At 39.7% G+C, this 21,319-nt stretch overlaps 1 protein-coding gene across 1 annotated transcript in view; it reads left to right on the top strand.

The window, feature by feature from the left end:
- Positions 1-21,319, top strand: part of LOC124285386 (UTP--glucose-1-phosphate uridylyltransferase-like) — a 95,460-nt gene that overhangs the window by 50,154 nt on the left and 23,987 nt on the right. The window contains 3 exon segments of the mRNA XM_046721612.1: positions 11,813-11,947; positions 19,199-19,306; positions 20,379-20,561. Coding sequence (XP_046577568.1) covers positions 11,813-11,947; positions 19,199-19,306; positions 20,379-20,561 — 426 coding nt within the window.

Here is a 21,319-nt window from a genome sequence, read left to right as displayed (position 1 = left end):
TTAAAAAAACACGTATTTATTCATTACATTATTACAGTAGAACACGGATATAGCGAACACGGATATAGCGTACAAACGGATATAGCGAACAAATTTAAAAGTCCCGTCAACAGTCCTTTATAATATCATTAAAATTAAACGCGAATAACGAACTCGTGAGTAGCGAATTAACGGCTATAGCGAACTGGTTTACTACCCCCAAGCCCAACTATCGACGTGATTAGCGAACTCATTAACGTGTCTGTGATGCAGTCGGCAAAATGAAGTCTGCAAGACGTGGTGTGCAGAGCAAAATTGTGTACAGTACTTTGTTAAACGTAATTAAGTTATATACATGTATTTTTGAGATTGTTGTGATTGTTAAACATGTTCTTGTTAAACATGTTCTAGCTAATGTCTGTGAATGATAAATTCAGAATTTTAATGTTATGTCAATGTTCATGTACAAGAATAAATATTTGTAGCCTCAGCATATACGTGTCTCTACATCTCTACAATCCAAGATGGCGGTCAAATGTGAATAACGAACACCGGATATAGCGAACTAAATTTCGTGGTCCCTTGGAGTTTGTTATATCCGTGTTCTACTGTATTTACAAACAGAAAATTTCATAGCACCAAAAACCAGCAATCCGTCATTGACATTACATAGTTACAATTTATGATACAGATCAATCTCTCTCAAGTTGTATTCAAGCTTCAGCATGCATTGTGACCAACTGATTATATTTTGAGTGAGTTGTCATTCTGAATTACAAATTAGCTATCAACAATAGAATATAACAATAAGCATGCTGAAACAAACTACATCACTGGAACATATGATAGGAGTGGGTGTGGGTGTGTCCCAATATGTATAAACCTAACAAACCTAATACATGGTTTCATTCCACATCAAAGGTCACTATTGTAACATTACCGCATTGTGACACAGTATATATGACATCACAGTCATATATAGAATTTCATGCCAAAATGTAAACCATTAGTACAAATATTGGGTGTAGTAAAATTCAGATAAGATCAACCAATGAATGCTCAGTGAATACTGATAATGATGCTTAAACAAAGAGCCAAGTTTTGGCTAGTGGACACAACAGGTTTTAGCACAGTTACTTATTTCCTAGACTGCTATTAAACCAGCTGTTTCACTGGGTTTATTGTGATTTGAATAAGAATCAAGTAATTTCCAAATTTCAGGGTAATATCTTATAATATATTTGAAAAAAAAAATGTGTATGCATTGTTGACCAAGATTACCAATGTCCAATGTATTGCTGATGAAGTTGACAGGATGTTGCAGTCACTGGCCTCAGTAGGTGAATGAAATGAACATATGTCGCTAATCTTAAGAATGTCATTATATGTGAGGGTTCACATTTGTCAGGACTGATTTCTGGTGGTGTTATTTTGATGAGTAGAAGTTGCTGAAATACACTAAGACGTCTATGTAAATAGAAATCTGTGATTGACAGCTGAGCAATGTGTATGTAAACTGGTAGCATTTGATTGGCTGACACCTATGTTGGGTGCACCTGGATAGTGTAGATATATGCCAGTTTGTATAGGACAGTGTTAATGGTAAATATCTCCTCTAGGGATTCATGGCTAAGGGTTTTTTTCGATTTCATAAAAGAATCTTAACACTTTGGGGGTTTTAAAATTTAAATAATAATTGATGAAATGTTAAGCTGTGAAACCAATGAGCATGACTAAAACATTTGCCCTGTTGTTAGATTTTTATTAAAAATATTGGCAATCAGTCATTTTTCTTACTTGTTGATGCACAGCTGTGTCGTTTGTAACAATTCTTGTTGCTATGGATATTGCTTCAATTCTTGGTTTAAATTTGATACATGTGGATTTAAAAGATCCTGTGGTAAGTATTTTCATGTTTGTATTAATTGATACATGTTCAATGTTCAGACATTATGCAATTCATGATAAGGGTTGTTAATAAGTCCCCTTATTCATTTCTGTGACTTTGCTTTATCGTGGTTTTGAAATAGTCTAGGTATCGATATTGTATATATTGCTATGTGTCTTTCTTGTAAAAAGATATCTTAAAATATTTTTTCAACTATTTTACTGAAACTTTAATGGGCTTCAAACTTGTTTTCAAGATACAAATTGGTCTATTTTGGTTGTTTCCCTTTTAGAAAAATGGTGACAGGAATACCCCATACTTATGAATTGTTTGGTAGATATTTGATTAAGTGGTAGAATTGTTTTAATATCCTGTTGTTAATTTTCTAAAGTATAATATTGGACAAGATTCCATGACAATTATTATTGGTAGATCCAGTACATTATTATTAAGTTGCACATTTATAGATATGCAAACAAACCAAACTGGCAGATTGCTTAGTTATTTATTTCGTTTCAGTGACAGATTAATATCCTCCAACAATCAACTTAAGCCTACATCGCTATGGTGAAACAGCATAAGCTTATTCCGTTTCGATACCTATATTGCCATTTTGCCACAGTATCATATAATGCCTGTATCACCATGTTGTCTAATATATGACCTCCATTCTGTTGCTACATTTTCTCCTTTTAGTACATGGCCATGATGCCACATTCTTATCCATCCCATTATATTACCTTTGTGACCATGTTGCCACATTTCCCCCAATATAACACCTATATGGCCATGTTACCACATTTCCCCCAATATAACAACTACAATTTCCATAAATATGTTGCCACATTTTCCCCCAATATAATATAACCTATATGGCCATGTTGCCACATTAACACCTATATATGTTGCCACATTTCCCCATACAACCATGGTCATGCCACATTTCCCCATTATAGCACCTACATGGTCCATGTTGCCATGTTTTTCCCAATATAACACCTACATGGCCATGTTGCCACATTTCCCCCAATATAACACCTACATGGCCATGTTGCCACATTTTCCCCCAATATAACACCTACATGGCCATGTTGCCACATTTCCCCAATATAACACCTACATGGCCATGATGCCACATTTCCCCAATATAACACCTACATGGCCATGTTGCCACATTTCCCCAATATAACAATGTTGCCTACATGGCCATGATGCCACATTTCCCCAATATAACACCTACAAGGCCATGATGCCACATTTCCCCAATATAACACCTACATGGCCATGGCCATGCCACATTTCCCCATTATAGCACCTACAAGGCCATGTTGCCACATTTCCCCCAATATAACACCTACATGGCCATGATGCCACATTTCACCCAATATAACACCTACATGGCCATGTTGCCACATTTCACCCAATATAACACCTACATGGCCATGATGCCACATTTCCCCCAATATAACACCTACATGGCCATGTTGCCACATTTCCCCCAATATAACACCTACATGGCCATGTTGCCACATTTCCCCCAATATAACACCTACAAGGCAATGATGCCACATTTCTCCCAATATAACACCTACATGGCCATTGTGTAATTATTGTTTCTTGACCAGTACTCCTAAATAGTTGACTGTTTCTTGATGAACCTTCCATACAAATCAGCCTTATGGTAGGCTGGTGCCTTTTGAACAGCATTACATGTGTTTTCATTGAATGAAGGCATCCAGTGGTAAGAGAGACCATATTTATGATGGGTTATATTGTCTCTGGTGGTAATATTCCAAACGTTGAGCATAAGTAGCTAGTGGTGTTCCGATTAATTGAAATAATCGAAGATTGGTCGCAGTGACTAAACGACCAAGCAATCGATCACATTTTCTCATAATCGAACATAAACGATTTTGGAACTACTGTTTTAGTCTTTGAAATACTTGACAATGGAACATATCGTTGAAGTTGTCAGGGCATGAAAACGTGGTTTAATTCTTAGAAAACTCACTTCACTAACTGAAAAGCCATGACTGAATATTTCTTGAAGACTCCGGGAAGTTTATGTTCATGACATATTAGTCATCACTTTAAAGTAGCAAGTTGCATCATGTTATACATATTTGCAATAACAACCTGGATAGGAAATCTGAAAAATGACGCTAACCAATTTTTTTCGATGATTGTTCGTTGGGAATGAAACAATCATCGATTGTGAGATTTCAACCAATTCCCAACACTATAAGTAGCCATCTTCCAGACTGCACCACAACAGTGGCATATGTAATCTCTTGATGACGCTGATGTCAGTTGGACTTACTTCTTCAGGTTTAGATAGTCAAATTCGAAGAATGTTCCCTCTCAATGGCAATCACTGAAACAGACAAGGGGGGCAGATTGAAGGCAATGGTTGCAGGAGTCAGAAACAATAGAGATGGATTAGTTAGAGCTCAGGGGTCAGTGGTAGTCTGTCATACAGACCATGGAACAAATATACCCAATACAGCCCAAATCTGGACTATGTGGCAAGCCTAGATTACCACAGTTTCTGAAAATGAAGAAAGTCTTGGGGCTCTGTTTATTATATCTTACATTTTCATGTACTTTAGGAACGGTTACTTCTGTAACATATACATGTAATCATTTTAGAGACTGGATGTTAGTCTAGGGTTAGTGGTTATAGAAATCATTGTAGGGATTGGGAACTGAAGTTGGAGGATTGGTTAAGCAGGGACTGGAGGCAGGGAGTTTAAGGATTTTGGGCTACCCCAGTAATCAAAGTTGTAATATTACACTTATTTAATATTGGTTGCGATATATTATCTTATGAATGATGTTACATTTCAAGAAAGGTAATGACATAAAAACCATCAACATTAATGAGAAGTAATGATGATCTGGGTAAGGGTGCACACTACTGTATAAACGTGCATGTTAGGATTGTTTACTGTTCATAATGACTCGCAGTTGTGACATGTGTAGCAGTAGCATACAGATTGCACAACGGCTTGCTAATTCATTGTACACCTGATGTAATCTATTGTAATTAAATATTTTATACTGCCAATATACCATTTTAGTAAATTTTAAAAGAAGAAGCATGCTTTTGGGCTAAAGTCTGTTCAGAAGAATAAATTTTAAGAAAGCTTTTAAGAAGTTTAAATCTCATTGAAATCAGATCTTAGTGCTCACTAGCACTACAAAAAGAACCAAGGACAGATCATTACAGGTCATTTCAGCAGAAGCCTTTGCATACTTTGATTGTCCAATGAAATGACAAGCCAGAAGTCATTCACCAGTCAGAATGCAGCTTTCTTGATATATTTGGCACTTTCTCAGTTTCAAACTGGCAACTTTTATTCCAGACGACAGTTTGAAAAGTTTGACCAGGTTCTCAATTCAAAATGAACTAAAGAACCTTCTGGAGTGTTTGATAACTGGTTGTGATTGTGGCAGTACTTCCCACGGGCTATAGAAAGTCTCTTCTACTTCTCATGCTCTTGTCATTGAAGGTTGATAGATAGACTGATTTTGAGGGACTTAGTCATACAGCCCATGACTAGCATTCACAGTAACCAGTGTTAAACTTTTCGAGGTTGAGTAATTAGAAAAAGTTCCCTGAATGTCACATTCCCAACAGTGTAAGCAACTCTTTCACTAGTCAGATGAAAGGCCATTCTGACATTACTCATAATTGGATATACTGTGTTTGATATTTGCATTATTTTTGTTATGCTTAGTATTGAAGTGACTCACTCACTCCAGAAATGGACTTCAGGTACAGGAATAGACATCACAGTCTTAAGATGTTCTGTGACTATATCCTCTTTCCAGGATATATAAGAAACAAATGCATTCTTTTATCCAATTGATTCCCAAAAGATCTGCTAGAACATCATTATGATAAAGTACCTGCATCATTCGTGATGGAAGAGGGCCGGTGGGGTAGCCTAATGGTTAAAGCGTTGTCTCGTCACGTCGAAGACCCGGGTTCGAATCCCCACATGGGTACAATGTGTGAAGCCCATTTCTGGTGTCCCCTGCCGTGATGTTGCTGGAATATTGCTAAAAGCGGCGTAAAACCAAACTCAGTCATTCAGTCAGTCATTCGTGATGGAAGTGTTTGGTTGTTTCTTTCATTATTGTGTAACACTACATTTAGCAATATTCCAGCTATATAGTGTAAAAGATCAATGTTGACGCTCCAGTATCATTACCTTCAGAATTAATAGTTTGATGATTTTTATGCAGTGAACTTGCCATCCATGTTTCATGTGAATATATCAGTTTCAAGTTATAATATCTATACTCAATATATTTATTGCCTTTTAGTAGTAGTTGTACAGATGGTAGTACAGATGCAGCTCAAAATAATACCGTTAAAACATGCCTAACTAAACAAGCATGCAAGTTAAAACACAAATCCGCAGGTTTATAGTTAAACAAGCACAAACTATGTACATGACAGATCCATCATTCCAGATTAGCTTGCCCAAAGGGGTATGAACTGCAAAGGGGATGTTAGTGTTGAACAGTTTCCCATAAACAAATGTTGGGCAGTTGAGTGGATGGTTAACACAATGCCATTGTGGAAGTCGCCAGGGCTGAGCAGGTTAGGCGGCTGTCTGTTTGTGCTGTCCCAGATGGGACTCAACCCCAAAAAGTACTAGAAGTTGTACTTTACTAAGAAAGTGTAATCCCAAATATAACATATGTTACATTTGGTTGAATGTCAGCATGTCCAGACAGAGTGTTGCTGCTGGTATTAATCACTGGTTTGTCTGGTCCAAATGATGTTACTGAAAGGCTACTGATATATAGATACTGCCGTGGATGACACTGCAAACAGAACATTAACCTCATCATGTCGAATCCCAGCTTTAACCTCATGTTCAACCACCCGCCTTTTGAACTTCATTATCGTAAAACTCATGTTTTGTTAAAGGTCACATAAACCCTAGGGGGTACAAATACATAAATCACTAACTGGCATCGTTATAAATGAAACCCCGTCATTAAAACTACTCATTTCGACGTTTAATTGACTTAAATCGACCTTTTTGACAACAGTGCACAATTCTCACCCGCGAACGAAATTTCAACCAATCAGAGCGGCGCGTCTCTGTGACGTCATATGAGGAATAGCTTTGAGGGCCGATGCAGAATTCATCTACATTTTAGGGGGTAAATTATCTTGTTTACAGGCTTGTATTAACCTGAAATCGTGACAATCGTTGTGGAAAATGAAAGCTATATGTTCTCACAATCTACTGTCATTTTATTTTGTCTCCTGCTTTGCCTAGTTTGAGTTACAACTTGTTTTCATAGACGATTCTGTCAAAATCGATTGGTGTCGTTAGGCCCTATTTGTATAATGACTGATCTAAATTGATCCCATTTCTGTGTTTTTTTACCTCGATATTTAATCATGTCATGTAAAAATCTGTTTGTATTCTCAAAACAGTGTCGGCCCATAAGTTTTCACATGCAATACAGCAATTAATACTCCCTTGTTGTAACCCGTGTTAGGTGGTAGAAACCTACACATGTTATTTGTCATCATTCACTTGATGGTCAGTTAATGAATTTATAACAGGTATAATTAGTGGTAACACACTTAGATTACCCGACAAAGGTTCCCATTTGGCATTTCTTGTGTCTGGAGTAAATATTCAACATTATATACATCTATCAAAGGATTAACCGATAACACGCTGATTGATTAATTACTTTTATCTTACACAGCGGAATTGTCAAAAGGTAGTGTTTATGTATGTAGATTTACTAATCCATACTGAATACACTCTGTCGTGTCGGTGTCTGCGTAAAAACAACGTGCTTCGTTCAAAGGATTAACCGGCAATACATTGATTGATTGCCCATTATTGGCTAACTAAATTACTGTTTTTAAAGAAAGGCGGACATTATGCAATTAGTTGCCAGGTGTGCTATCTTGGTCGACCAATGAGACTATACACCAATATCTGAAAAGATTGATCACTTTTTCGTATATTAAACTGTTAAAAGACACATCATTTGGAACAGTTTTGTGGATATTGATGGATACATTCCTCGAACAAGGTAATGGCCTGATATTGTTCCTATAACTTTAATCTGTTTTAATTTTAATATTTGCATTTTGTTTTTATTCATTTGTCGTAGCATTCAACAGAATCATTGTTTTCGCCGTGAAGTGTAATGAGACAGACAACATACACTAGGGTGTGTGTGCGGATTATGATTCCCATTGGCAAACTATAAAATGTCTAGCTATTACAGTTCTGTTATAAATTCACTATAAGTATCAGCAGATCGTCTGCTTTTTATTTAGTTTCAAAATACATACAAGTATGATAACAAACTAATTAGGATTATAAGACCAAATATAAAGACGCACATTGACTAGTATCTACATACTGGTGAGTGGACATTAACCATGTGACAATGAAAGACATCATGTGAATGTAGCAAGAAATTTATCGCGCAGTATTGTAACTTCGACCCCCACCTCGCTTCTGTGGAAGAAATCGTTATGTTATAAGTTGTGTCATGCAAAATCCGTTTGGTTATGATTCCAATACATATTTAACTACGAGTAGAAAGTAGTTTTGATTTTCTAACTTGATGAAAACAAACTATAATCTCATTAATTCTAACAGACTTTACGATTTTCAAAAATGGCGACGCCCTGTCGGGAACATCCGCCAGTCTGAGGATAAATGCTATTTAGGTTTGTTTTCACCGAGTTACAAAATCAAAACTACTTTCTACTGGTAGTAAAATATTTGTTTTATTGATGGCCAATAGGATTTTGCATGACATAGCGTATAACATAACAATTAACAGCGAGGTGGGTGTCAATATAATACTACTTACAATATTATTGTTACTTAGACCACAACCTCACTTCCGAGGAAGAAATCGTTATGTTACAAGTTGTGTCATGGAAAATCTTTATGGTCATCAATCATATACATATTTTACTACAACTAGTAAGTAGTTTTGATTCTTTAACTTCCGTGAAGCGATCTGAACACAAGTAAGATATCGTTTCAGGCTTCCACAACGCCGCTTTGCACTCACAAACATAACCCATTTAGCACGAACTGCTGCGGGTCCTGTGGAAATCTGTGCATGGTGACACCATCGCCCGACCCCTAGGAGCAATTGACGACAAAGCAACGATTCGGCATGTCGTCGTTGATGTCGAGAAATCATCAAAATGATGAGCATGCTACACACTTTCTATACAACCAACTGAAAATCGTTCCTCATATGATGTCACTGCAGTGCTCTGGCGACAGAGTTACGTAACCTGTATGTGGTTTCGTTGGCGGGCGAGAGGGAAGCAGGCGACTTTTTGGCCACTTTTAATCGCTCGGTATTAATTAACCACAAGTTTTTAAAGAATAAATTTGGTGTTCCGCATAAGACTAACCACAAATCTTTCATATGAAATGGTTAAAAGAATAACAAAAAACAAAGTTTAGTGGTTCTTTAAGCTGTGTTTGCTCGTTCAGAAGCAACATGGGTACAATATGTGAAGCCCATTTTTGGTGTCCTGCTGAGATATTGTTAGAATATTGCCTGCAGCGGTGTAAATCCGCTTTCTGTTGAACCACTTGAACTTGAACCCCTTTTTGTTGAACTTCATGTTTAACATTTTCATGAATAACCCTTTCCCGTTGAACCCTCCTTTTGAACCCCTTCATGCATAAATTCAACATCAACAATCTATGGATCTATTCTTATGAATTGTACTGATACGATTTTATGTGTATGCCAAGTTAATTAGATATTCTTTCTGTTAAATAAAATACTAGATAGCTGACAAGACATGATAATAAACGCAGGTGCAGCCAAGTATGCCTGGGTGCAGGACTCAACAATAGATCATTCATCCTTAGGCTAGCGTGATCAGTTAGCCCAAAGGGTGAGTGAGACAAGCATTATTGTGACAATCAGTACTGATCTGGAGAATTGTTCCTTTATTGCTGTTGTTCTTTAAATGATGGCTCTCGAGGGAGGGTTCTTGTGGCAGAAAAGTTGCATTTGCAGGGGTTGAAAAATACCACTGCCCGACGCCCGAGTGGAATTCTCCGGTCAGTCAAGTAAATATCCACATTAAACTTTACCTTGGTACTGAGAGCCAAAGTGCTGAAATGTTTTGATATATGCATTTTGATAATGAAATAAAAATGCAATTGCTACCAATTGATAAAGATTATTTGCAAAAGAAACCAAACTGTAGATTGTGGTCAATGGAAATTAATATTTGGTCAAGTGGATTTTGAAAGGCTACTGGACCTGTGTCCAGTGGAGTTCTTAAAATTCTTTCAACCCCTGATTTGGCATGTTGTAGACAATACATGGATTGTTTTGGTGACCATAATTGGTGTTGACTGTGAAGGTTGCGATGTTTTAGTGTGATGTAATGTGTTGTCTCACTTCTTGGATCCTGAATCATTGATGTTCATGGCGTCAACCACTTGTCAAACTGGTCCAGCAGTTATTGACTTTCAATGCATGACTTCATTATTTCCTCTTTGTGATCGATGTTCTACACTTCACTGTCACCATGTCAACTTATGCACTGATGCATGGATAAAAACAACATCCATCTTTTTTATAGGATTATATAAAATTTTAAAAGATTACGATAAAAAGATAGAATGTGACTTGGTCTCTATTTTATTAAAGGTGCATGTAAGAATTGTTTCAGCATCTTATGTTTAAATTTGATGATAAATAATAGAAACAATAAACAACTTGTGACAAGGATTGACGATATATCTGTTTTTACATGAAGTTTAACTTTGTAAGTCTTTAACCAAGGGTTCTCACAAATTTAATTCACTCAAAATATGAACTTCTCGTCACTCACAAATTATTCTCTTTATCATAAAGCAATGATATTTGTGTCCTTGTGTTAACAAACATACACCTATCATAAGTGGTAATCTTATTCAAAACCTCACAAATGTTCTCAAATTCTATACACCCCCAGTTTGAGAAATGGGGCATTCAAACAGTGCAGCATATTCACAACTGTAGAACAAGTATCGCAACAGCAGAACTCAGTGTAGTGGTAGCATGGAATAAAGGTATCAGATTTATTGTTCTCGCTATGACGAGTCACATGCATATAAACAGGTGTATTTACATATTTTCCGTACCAGTTTAAGATGTCTGGCACATTACAATGGATGACAGTTAAGTGAAAGGTCAGTTACACAGTGATTAAATCACTTGATGCAGTCTACCGAAGTCCTTGTCATCTACTGTGCCCGCAGCTTTATTACTTGACTTAAGCTGCCAAATCTACATATCAGATTGCTTTAATGGCATTAAATGGCATGTTAATTTTCAATTTCGAGAGTACTATTGCCACTAAAGATTGAAAAACAAACATGTCAAGATACTCAATAATTTATTCATTTCGTGTATGTTTAAATCACAGATTTTTAAATGTTGTTCCCCATGGCCTACAAACAGCGATGATAAAGTGTATTAAAGAAATGTTTCGCTGTACTTCACTGGTTGTAAAACTGACAAAAAGAATGGTCAAACATCAGTTTGAATTGTTTTCTGATTTCAGTTTTGTTTTCAGTCTGTCAATTTCGTAAACCAACTTAAATTACTAGGCCTTAGGAATCATTGTGCTACATACAGATGTACAGGTGTTAAGCATAATGATTTCACCATGATTGATTTAAGTCGTCAATGGCTATATGATGGCTTACATAATTTTAGGGTGGTGGGGTAGCCTAGTGGTTAAAGCGTTGGCTCGTCACACCGAAGACCCGGGTTCAAATCCCCACATGGGTACAATGTGTGAAGCCCATTTCTGGTGTCCCCCGCCGTGATGTTGCTGGAATATTGCTAAAAGCGGCGTGAAACCAAACTCAGTCAGTCAGTAAAATTTTTTTCGAATAATCATTTCAGACTGCATTTGTACGTGGCCACCGTCGGACTCCCAGTGACATTGAGTTCAAGGAGCTGACCCGTAGAGATGCTCAGAATGCCATGAACAAGGAGCTGCAGAAGCTTGTCCAGACAGCTGATGGTGGAACAAAAGACGTGAGTATGTCCTCTAACTGAAGGTGTGGATGTGCCCCACAGTATGTCTGTACTGTTTGATGGGCATTCTTGAAGTTGGTGAGTCAATAATAAAGCGTACAACTTTATGGATAACAACTTCTTGTTTGTTGAACAGAGCTACGTTTTGGTGTAGATTCTTATACCGTTTCAAGCTTTAGCATAAATTTATATATATGTAATTCAAATTGTTCTGAAGTGAGATGTATGAATTTGGCATACATGTAATATGAACACACAATTTATTAAATCATCCCTAATCTCATGTGAAACTATAAACAAGGAAAGCACGAATGCTATTTTGAAACATGAATTTTGTCCGTGCACCTGTTGTTGAGGCCGATGTGTGTAAAGTATCAAAGAAAATTATGTTCATGTATTAGTTATGATTTTTACTTATCCTGACTCATGATCTTTTGCTTATCTCCCTTTCCTTTTCGAATGGTAATGGAACACTTGAATCCCTTGAAGTTCCCGAAGCGGACGTAAAAATACACTCACCCACGAGTTACCTCCCTTTTGCCCTTTTCCTGCGCAAACAGTCATGTGACCAGCCTTACTTGCCACTCTCTCCCTCCACCATCGCCCAAGCGGATGGTTGGGCGAGCACTGGAGTCCCTTATATGGCATTATATCCTTTTTATTTAGGTCCTATTCTCCAAAATTACGCTGTATATATTTGGCAATAACTACTATGTATTATATGTAAAATAATTGTAGAAATTATTTGTATTTGTGTCTTTATTTCATCGTTATGTAACTTTGTTGACATTTCATGAAATCTTGCAGTGTTTGCAAGCACAGGTTATCCATGGCTGATCCTCACCCCAAGTGCCGTTCGTGCATAAAACCATGTCTGCAACGGTCACAGCAGGCCAGCTGTTTGACGAACTACCACCTACTTCCCATGGAGTGAAGTTGAGGCACAGAACTCATCAGCATTTGCGAACGCTTCATCTACACCGCAGCAGCTTCAACCAATGCAGAACTTCGACCCGGGCGAATTTATGAGACAATTCACCAACCATGATGGAACGTAGGTTCGAGGAAGAAGCGAAGGCTTGGCGAAGCCTCTCATCTACCGACACTGTGAGCAAACCTGCGGACCTGCGCGAACCTACTCCTCATAGAACTACATCTCAAGACTACGTTGGCGAACATACACCTTTGCGAAGGTCTCCACAGTCGGACGACTCTGTCATCTTAGAAGAGGATAGAAGAGATGAGATGCCTACTCACAGTTCTACATCTGCGAACCCTCAACATTCGAGAACATTGAAGGATCCATCTCCTACACCTAGCCACTCTAGATCAAGATCTCATATCTCTCACAGACGTTCGCGAAGTCACTCATCACGAGACAGAGGTTCGCGAAGAGAAGGCTCTCATCTCAGAAGTTCGCGAAAGGATACATCCAGCGACAGCTGTTCGCGAAGGGAAAGCTCACATCACAGAGGTTCGTGAAGAGATGTATCTACAGATAGAGGTTTGCGAAGAGAGCACTCTCAAGATAGACGTTCGCATAGGGAGGAATCTTCAGATAGAGGTTCACGAAAGGATGATGAAGGTTCGAGAAGGGATACAGGTTCGCAGATGGATGAGTCACAGAGACCTAGCACTAATATTCAGGAGACTTTGGATCAGCAAGCAGACTTCGTCTTCCCAGACTCAGAGGTTACAGCATGGATTGCCAACGGGTTGAACTTGGAGTCTCCTTCTAAGGATAAAGATGAAGTCTACACTTATAGGATGCGTAACGACGACTTCGACTCCGTCACTATCCCTCCGATTGAACCTATATCCAAGGTACCCTCTAACCTACGCACAGCATTCACGAAAGCATCCAAGTACCAGAGTCAACAACTACCATCATTGAATGTGAAGAGATTCCCCTTACATCATATGGATCCATTTACAAAGGCGCCTGAATGGGATGATAACATCAAGTTAGTCAATGACTCCCGAAACAAGATGTATAAAGTGGAAGACAAAAAGCTATCTCAACTTCATACTGCTGCAAGGAAATCCTTCTTCGGGTTGGCCAGGTCCAGAGCCATCAATGAAGCATTGATCAATAAATTCCAGAACTCAAGTTCGGAAGAGGATAGAATGATATATTCGGCCCTCATAACACAGAAGAAGGACCAATACTTTTTATTGGACCATCAGGCATCTATATCTGCAGGTCTCACTTTACTACACAGACAAGGGCTACTTGCATCCTGTTCATGGAGTGATAGATTCACCCAACCGCTACTGAGAGCTCCATGGGAGGTGCCTACTATCTTTGGAGGACAAATAGAGGATGCAGCTAAGGAAGCTATGCACGACTCTATAGAAGTTATGATGATAAAATCCATAGATACTCTGGCCAACGTCATCCGTCAGACTTCGCAAAAGTATAACAGCAAGTCCAAATATTCCGGGCATACAGAAGGCAAAGGAGAAGAAGTACCCCAGCTTCAGAGGCGGCAAAGGATCTTTTCGTCGCCCATCCGGAAATTACAGAGGAAACTCAGGGAGAGGCTGCACTACCAGAGGATCCAGAGGAACTAGACGTTGATATCAGGGTTCGGAACGACTGGAGTCTTCCATCCCCAGCCGTTCCTGTAAAACTGTCGACAGTGTGTGGACGTCTACAAAGGTACTGGAAGAACTGGGGAATACTAGAGGACGACTACGTCTCCCAAGTACCCTCAGCCCGATGGTCTTCAACTATGCAGAGGAACAGGCAGACAAACTACAAGAAGCCATCGACTCACTACTGATGAAGGAGGCAGTAGAGATAATAGATCAGCATCATCTCATTCCTGGCTTCTATTCCCCAATTTTTCTAGTACCCAAGAAGAACTCCAAGGAGAAGTTCAGACTGATGTACAACATGCGCAAATTCAACAAAGACTATCTACTGAAACCAGAGAGGTTCAGAATGATCCACCTACCTCAACTCAGACTACTCGTCCGTCCAGCAGATTACATGGCCAGCATAGACCTGCAGGATGCGTATCTACACATCCCCATCCATCCGAAATCAAGAAAGTATCTACGATTCCTATTCAAAGGGCAGCACTTCCAATGGAACGTCCTACCATTTGGAATATCTTCGGCTCCGTAACTATTCACACGAGTAACCAAGCCAATAGTCGCATATCTACATCATTGAAGTCTATGCCTTCTACTTGGACGACGGAATTCAGGTTCTCCAAGATGCCAGTCAACTCAGACTACAGCTGAACTTCACAATCAAGTTTCTCACTCAACTAGGATGGTTGGTGAACCTTATGAAGTCAGAGTTGGAACCAAAACAAGATCTGCAATTTCTGGGGATAAGGTTTATCACAACACAGAATTGTATTGTCGTCCCAGAAGATCGTTGGGTCAAGATACAAACCATGATTCCACCGGCAGTCATCTCTCCGTTAACACTACGATCATGGCAAGTTCTACGTGGTCTACTAACCTCGGTGGAGGACTTGACTCACAGGACGTTTACAACTAAGATCGCTGCAACGGTTCCTGACAAAACATCTAGACAGCGTCGACCTTATCTTGCTGCCAGACAACCTCAAGAGGTATCTACTGTGGTGGACGCACAGGTCGAATGTTTGTGGAGGGACCTATTTACAAGAGCCGGCCTTCGACACACATCTCTACGCAGACGCCTTGATGCAGGGATGGGGTGCGCTTCTCAACAATCAAGTTGCATCAGGAAGGTGGTCCAAAATAGAGCAGCATCTTCACATCAATCTGCTGGAGATGAAAGCCATGATCAACGCCTTACAACTATGGTCAAGCTCGCTGAACAACAGAATGCTGATGGTCCCCCCGTACAACTCTACAGTGGCATTCTCCATAAATCGGCAAGGATCCACAAGGTCTCCAAGCCTGCTACAGCTCACATTCCAGTTGTTCCACATCACGCAGGAAGCAAACACCTGGATAAAGGCGTGACACATACCCGGAGCCAAGAACGTACTTGCAGACGCTCTCACCCGACCACTGCACCCGTCATCTACGGAATGGATGCTCCATCCAGAAGCGTTCCGGCTCATCATAAGGGAAATAGGATCCCCTTGCATAGACCTGTTTGCCACGAGGTTCAACAAACAACTACAGACGTTTGTCTCACCAGTTCCAGATCCTCAATCCTGGGGAACAGATGCACTGAGCATAAATGCCCATGAAGGACTAAATGCCTACGCGTTTCCACCCCAGATATTACTTCCAAAAGTACTGTTGAAGATCAAACAGACACAGGCGCTACAACTGACTTTGGTCACGCCCTACTGGCCAGCGAGAGTATGGTTCCTAGACCTCTGAAGTCCAGCAACCAAGTTACCAGATTGGCCGAACCTACTCATACATCCGCACACCAAGCAAGTCCACAGGAACCCGACAGTGTTCCAGCTACACGTGTGGACCGTATCAAAAACATGTTTGAAGAAAAGAGGATACTCCGCCAGGGCTGCCAAGGCAGTAACGCTAGCATTACGCAGATCTACTTGTAACCTGTATGATGACAAATGGCTGAAGTTTGAGACTTATGCAAGGTGGAAAGGCTTCACTGCGATGAAAGCTACTCATCCTCAAGTGGCGGAAGAGAGAGACCAGACATCTGAAAGGTTCGACATTATCTACATACCTCGCCACCATCAGTACAGTGATTACCATGAAAACAGACATCAAGTTGACGAAAGTACCAGAATTACTTGCTCTGCTGAGATCTTTTAAAATGGAGGACCAGCAAAAGAAGTTCAGAGCTCCAGCCTGGGATCTGAATGTAATTCTACGTCATTTTACAAGTGATGCCTACGAACCTCTAGACCACTCACTACCCTCGAGCTGCTGACACAGAAGACTCTGTTCCTGCTTGCACTAGCCACAGCAGCTCGAATATCAGAGATACATGCGCTGGACTTTGGTCGAACCAGATTCGACACAGGGCAACATGCTGCAGTTCATCTAGGACTTAAATGGGACTTCATTGCCATGAACCAACTACCTGGTCAGCCAGATAGACAGTTCCACGTACCAGCGCTATCTACAATCCTCGGCCCACAGGATATAGAAGACCTATCCTTGTGTCCGGTCAGATCCCTGAAGATATATCTTCAAAAGAGTGAGACAAGGAGACAAAAATTCAAGCGCCTGTTCATCCCATTATCAACAGAGACATCAGCAGAAGTCTCAAGAACGACCATATCATTCTGGATGAGAGATGTCATATTGAGAGCCTATAAAGCAGCAGGACTAGAACCTCCTAGACCTTCCAACCCGCACAAAGTTAGAGCACTGGCATCAAAACTGGCTCTGCACGGAAATTGCTGTATACCAACAATTATGTAGGGCTGCTTTTGGAAGTCGGACACGGTGTTTGCCAACCGCTACCTCCAAGACATAGCCACTGAATACGTCTCAGGCATACCAGTTTGGGCCTCTCGTTGTAGCACAGCAACTAACGGTTCCTCAAAGGCGCTGAGTTTGAAAATCTCACCCTTTATCACATTGACTTGTTGGTAACTTCTACTAAGGAAAAATTATTAGTTTGAAAGTCCATGCGCACAGTCTAGCACAGGCTAGCATGCGTGATTAAAGATCCTGTACTGGTAAAGATCTTACCTGGACGTGAAGGGGTCGCAACTCATTTATGATAAAGATCTTATCATAATCTATGGGTTGTTATGAGATATCTAGTAATAAGAAGATACTAGTTTATCTGTAGCCACATTAATCAACATGATTCAACTTGTTTGAGACTGAAGTAAGACAAGAAAGTGGTCCCCCCGAGTTATAACGGAAGTTGGAAGAATAGGATCACGGAAATGCCATTTCGCAGTTCCCATGGGGGGGATACAGGACGTATCTAAGGACAGCTGATGAATCCACAAGGGCTTGACCCACCACCAATCCGTCAGATTCTATAAGCAAAAGATCATGAGTCAGGATAAGTAAAAATATGTAATTTTTTAAGTAAAATTGATATTTTTATACTTATCCTGACTCATGATGAGAAGCCCTCCCAACCTCCCCGTTGAAGACACTTTTGATTTCACAGCTGATCCAAGTGCATGGGCAGAAATTCAGGAGAGAGTGGCAAGTAAGGCTGGTCACATGACTGTTTGCGCGGGAAAAGGGCAAAAGGGAGGCAACTCATGGGTGAGTGTATTTTTACGTCCGCTTCGGGACTATTTTCAAGCGTTCCACTACCATTCGAAAAGGAAAGGGAGATAAGCAAAAGATCATGAGTTAGGATAAGTATAAAAATATCAATTTTACTTTAAAAATTACATTTTCAGATGTCTCACCCTTTCAATTTGAGTCACTTTGAAATTTTCATGATATTAATTCAGTATCACAGCTAGGGGTGACTATTGAGGGGGAAACAACTATTGCGATAGCGATAGTCTATTGTGACCAACTATTGCAATAGTATTGAAATAGTTTTTTCTGTCCTTGAATTGTCTCATTTGAAGTCATTTCCCAAATGAATGTATAGTTTATATAAAATATAAACTAGCTGAAGTAGTTTCAGTCTCTTTTAATAACTGACAAGAAACTTGAAACCCAGATCAAGTTTGTTTAAGAGGTAACAGGGGCAGAGAACTCTAAATCAAAGTGAACTAATCTGGTACTTCCTGTATTTTGCGATGTGCATTTATCAATGAAAGTCAATTACTAAACTATCGATAGTCACACATACTATCAATGCATCAATAGTTTTTCGTTCCTACCATCAAGTAATTGCTATCAGAGGCTCAACAATTGCAATCCATCAATAGTTCGATGCATCTTTACAGCCCTAATCACAGCACTTAAAATTGTGAAATTTCAGGAATTTTGTGATAAGCTTATATCATCACTTCCTGTTTAAAGACTACTAGACAGGGCAAGGTGCATGAATCTGACTCTTAAGACACACAACACTATTTTCATACATTTGAATAATCAAACCAAATGGGGCCTTGCCTCCTTCATCATCAATATGTAACCTGGTTTGTAACCGGGGGCAGTGGTGTAGTGTTGGCTCGTCACGCCGAAGACCCGGGTTCGATTCCCCACATGGGCACAATGTGTGAAGCCCATTTCTGGTGTCCCCCGTCGTGATATTGCTGGAATATTGCTAAAAGCGGCGTAAAACTAAACTGAGTCAGCCAGTAGTAACCATCTCAGCGACCTTTGTTCATTTTGTGGATAATTTGTTGGTTCCTTGCTCACAGTCAATACACTTTTCAGAAAATCCGGACAGAGTTTGATGGTTTTGAAGGACTGTTTGCTCGCTTCCTCAGTGAATCCGGTCCATCAGTCATCTGGGATAAGATCAAGCAGCTGTCTGATGATACAGTAAGTTCCCTGGGCTGTACCAAGTATCATCCACATTCGGGAGTAACTGTACATCATGCAGCTCCAACACATTCAGTTATTGACAGACACAGTCAATCTCAGTCAAATCGGTTAAACTTGCAGCTGTGACTAACATGATAAATTTTGCTCAGTGATAATATGTGGTTGGTATTAATTGTGGTGTGAATCAATGGGTGGAGATGTGCAGCCACACAGACTCAAGCCAGGTGAGTCCAATTAGGGATAAGCTTACCACATTTTCAATTTAGATGTACTAATCATAGATTTGATACTCTATGGTGAAAATTACTTTCAATAAATATTTTTTAAGTGATTGGGATGCCTAGTGGTCGGTCAAAGTATTTTCTGGATTTAGTTGTTTGGTTCTGTGGTGTATGCAGTGAGTGAAGTCAATTGTTACCAGGGCTCCAGATGAGGGCCAAATCGGCGTATGTACGGATAAAAAATATGCACGATACGGTAGGATGCAATTTAGAAAACGTAGCAGATACGCACCACAGCAATGGTGTTCGGTCTTCGAATCATTTACAGACGTATTATCTGAAAAAGTATTGTTTTATTGTTTATTGACCTGTTTACACAAGAGTAGCTATGTTGTGGTGCATATATTACTTTGGTATGTTTGTGTATTTCTCTTGGGTTCATTTCTGGTGTGTCCCCCGTCGTGATATTGCTGGAATATTGCTAAAAGCGGCGTAAAACTGAATTCACTCTTGGGTTCATTGATATGACAGTCTGCCTACACAAGACCCTGCTCCGATAGAGGGACTCTTGATGGAACACTTATACATATGTTCGTGTAAACATGGACACGCTTGCAAGCACGCACATGCACACACACACACACACACACGGATACACAACATGTTGGTGGATTTCCCCCAGGTGTGTCACCATGATGGTCAACATGTTGGTGGATTTCCCCAGGTGTGTCACCATGATGGTCGGTTGCTCACTCACTCACTCACTCACTCACTCACTCACTCACTCACTCACTCACTCACTCACTCACTCACTCACTCACTCACATATATTTCTGTATTCTCCTCAGGTGCGGCGCTATGGTGGTCTCCCAACACCGGATCCTGCCAGGATTAAGGAACTCCTCAACCAGCTTGTGGTCGTCAAGCTTAATGGCGGCCTCGGCACCGGAATGGGATGTAAAGGACCAAAGAGTGTCATCTCTGTCCGAAATGAACTCACTTTCCTTGATCTGACTGTACAACAAATAGAGGTAGGCTAAATTCTTGGAATGCAAGCTTTGCTCTATAGATGTGTAATGAGCACGTCAGGGCTCCACATACAGAACTGAAAATGCCTTGAATGTTGAAGCATCATCTTGACAAAGCCTTGACTCTAACACATTCATGAAAAAGAAATTTATCAAATCCTTGTTGAAGAGGCCAGAAATGTAGCAAATGCTTGAAAATGACTTAAATTCCATAAAATCTTATGTGTAAGAAGTATTTAAATCAGTGACATGTGTGATAGATTCATGTAACCCGTGTTTGGTGGTATAAACCTACACCTGTTTATTTGTCATCATTCACTTGATGGTCAGTTAATGAATTTATAACAAGTATAATTAGTGGTAACACGACTCAGATTACCAGACAAAGTTTGCCATTTAGCCTTTTTCGTGTCTGGAGTAAATACTCAACTCAAATGATTAACTAAGGTCTGATGTGATGAAAGCACAAGAGGAATTTTCAGCGGAGATAAAAAAAATTAAAAAAACTTGGTCAAAGGAGTAACCGATAACATGTTGATCTTCTTGAACGGCGGATTTGTCAAGAGGTAGTGTTTAGGCATATAGATTTACTAATGTATACCGAGTACACCCATATTCCATCATCAAATGCTGTGTAAAAACAACGTCCTATCTCCAAAGGATTAACAGACAATACATTGATTGATTGCTCATTGTTGTATAACTAAATTACTTTTCGACATAATGGTGGACATCATGAAAATAGGGGGCGGTGGGGTAGC

The sequence above is a fragment of the Haliotis rubra genome, unplaced genomic scaffold, assembly GCF_003918875.1.
Source record: "Haliotis rubra isolate DU_JTF1 unplaced genomic scaffold, ASM391887v1 Scf36, whole genome shotgun sequence".
Lineage (NCBI taxonomy): Eukaryota > Metazoa > Mollusca > Gastropoda > Lepetellida > Haliotidae > Haliotis > Haliotis rubra.
Note: the sequence above shows the minus strand (reverse complement) of the source record. Positions and strands in the feature narration are given on the sequence as shown.